This window comes from Oncorhynchus clarkii, unplaced genomic scaffold (genome assembly GCF_045791955.1).
Source record: "Oncorhynchus clarkii lewisi isolate Uvic-CL-2024 unplaced genomic scaffold, UVic_Ocla_1.0 unplaced_contig_11296_pilon_pilon, whole genome shotgun sequence".
Classification (NCBI taxonomy): domain Eukaryota; kingdom Metazoa; phylum Chordata; class Actinopteri; order Salmoniformes; family Salmonidae; genus Oncorhynchus; species Oncorhynchus clarkii.
The window spans coordinates 17,501-19,096 of NW_027259594.1; the positions used below are offsets into that span (position 1 = coordinate 17,501).

The window sequence follows — 1,596 nt, forward strand, 5'->3', positions numbered from 1 at the left end:
GGCTCCAGGAGAAGGAGGCAGAGAGGAAGAAGCAGAAGACCCCCAGGATGACCCCGCGACCTTCCCCCAGCCCCATGATCCAGAGCACGCCTATGTCAATCGCTGGAGACGCCACGCCCCTTCTGGACGAGATGGACCGATAGGAGAGGCAGGGGGGGGCGACTATACCCCCCTCCTCCCCCAATATACCCCCCCTTACTCTCATCAACTCATCCTTCCATCCATCCGCCTACCTGCATGCCCCTCAGACCAGTCACATACCATTCAGATCGCCCTCTCCTCCCAGCCTACTAAACTAACCCTGCTCCCCCTCTTCTCCCTCTCCTCCCAGCCTACTAAACTAACCCTGCTCCCCTCTTCTCCCTCTCCTCCCAGTCTAAACTAACCCTGCTCCCCTCTTCTCCCTCTCCTCCCAGCCTACAAAAATAACCCTGCTCCCCTCTTCTCCCTCTCCTCCCAGCCTACTAAACTAACCCTGCTCCACCTCTCCTCCCAGCCTACTAAACTAACCCTGCTCTCCCTCTCCTCCCAGCCTACTAAACTAACCCTGCTCCCCCTCTTCTCCCTCTCCTCCCAGCCTACTAAACTAACCCTGCTCCCCCTCTTCTCCCTCTCCTCCCAGCCTACTAAACTAACCCTGCTCCACCTCTCCTCCCAACCTACTAAACTAACCCTGCTCCCCCTCTTCTTGTGTCCCATTGGATTCTGTTCCTAGCTACTGTGTATCTAGCCATGTTTCTCTCCCGGCACATCTCCCCTCCTTCCGTCTATCCCTCTCTCTTTCCTCACTGTATTTTTGCCGGCCCCATAGTCCAGTATTTTATTTAGTAAGGATATTAACTCTGTATGTCAGGCAGGCAGAAATGTCGATACAGACCACCAAACACTTGAAACAAACCGCTGACATAGATGTAATAGGACATGGACCTAACGGAGAAATGATTGTTTGGTTGTCATGACAACCGTTGTCCTTTTCTTTTACTAATATGGGGTATGCTATATTTTCTTTTTCCTGTTTGATTTTTTTTTAAATCTATAAAAAGATTAGGAGATGCTGCCGAAAGCATCTGATTGGTTCGCGGGTTGTCTCATGCCGTGGTAGGCTGGTAATGTAATGTCCCTTTGGCTGCATAGACCTGCCCCTTACCCTCCTGGTGATTGGCGGGTTGTGGCGAGAGGCAGCCTAACGAGCGTTTTTCCGAGCCAATCAGGAAGCTTGTCTGCGTTTTTGTATTGATGCATCAAAATGAATAAAGACACTGTTTTCAGTATGAACCCTAAACCCTGCACTCCTCACATGGTCTGTCAAACCTACACTACCGGTCTAAAGTTTTAGAACACCTACTCATTCAAGGGTTTTTCCTTTATTTTTTACATTGTAGAATAATTGTGAAGACCTCAACTATGAAGTAACACATATGGAATCATGTAGTAACCAAAAAAGTGTTAAAACCAATCAAAATATATTTTGAGATTCTTCAAATAGCCACCCTTTGCCTTAATGCCAAGAGCGTGTAAAACTGTCATTGTCTCAACCAGCTTCATGAGGTAGTCACCTGAAATGCATTTTAATTAACAGGTGTGCCTTGTTAAAAG

General features: G+C 48.2%; 1 protein-coding gene across 1 annotated transcript in view; it reads left to right on the forward strand.

Annotated features, from left to right (window-relative positions):
* Positions 1-1,271, forward strand: part of LOC139400341 (transcription elongation factor SPT6-like) — a gene marked incomplete at its 5' end in the record, with an annotated part of 16,120 nt that extends 14,849 nt beyond the window's left edge. The window contains one exon of the mRNA XM_071145309.1: positions 1-1,271. This exon is cut by the window's left edge and continues 47 nt beyond it. Within this exon, the coding sequence (XP_071001410.1) occupies positions 1-143 (143 nt within the window).
* Between the last annotated feature and the right edge of the window lie 325 nt (positions 1,272-1,596).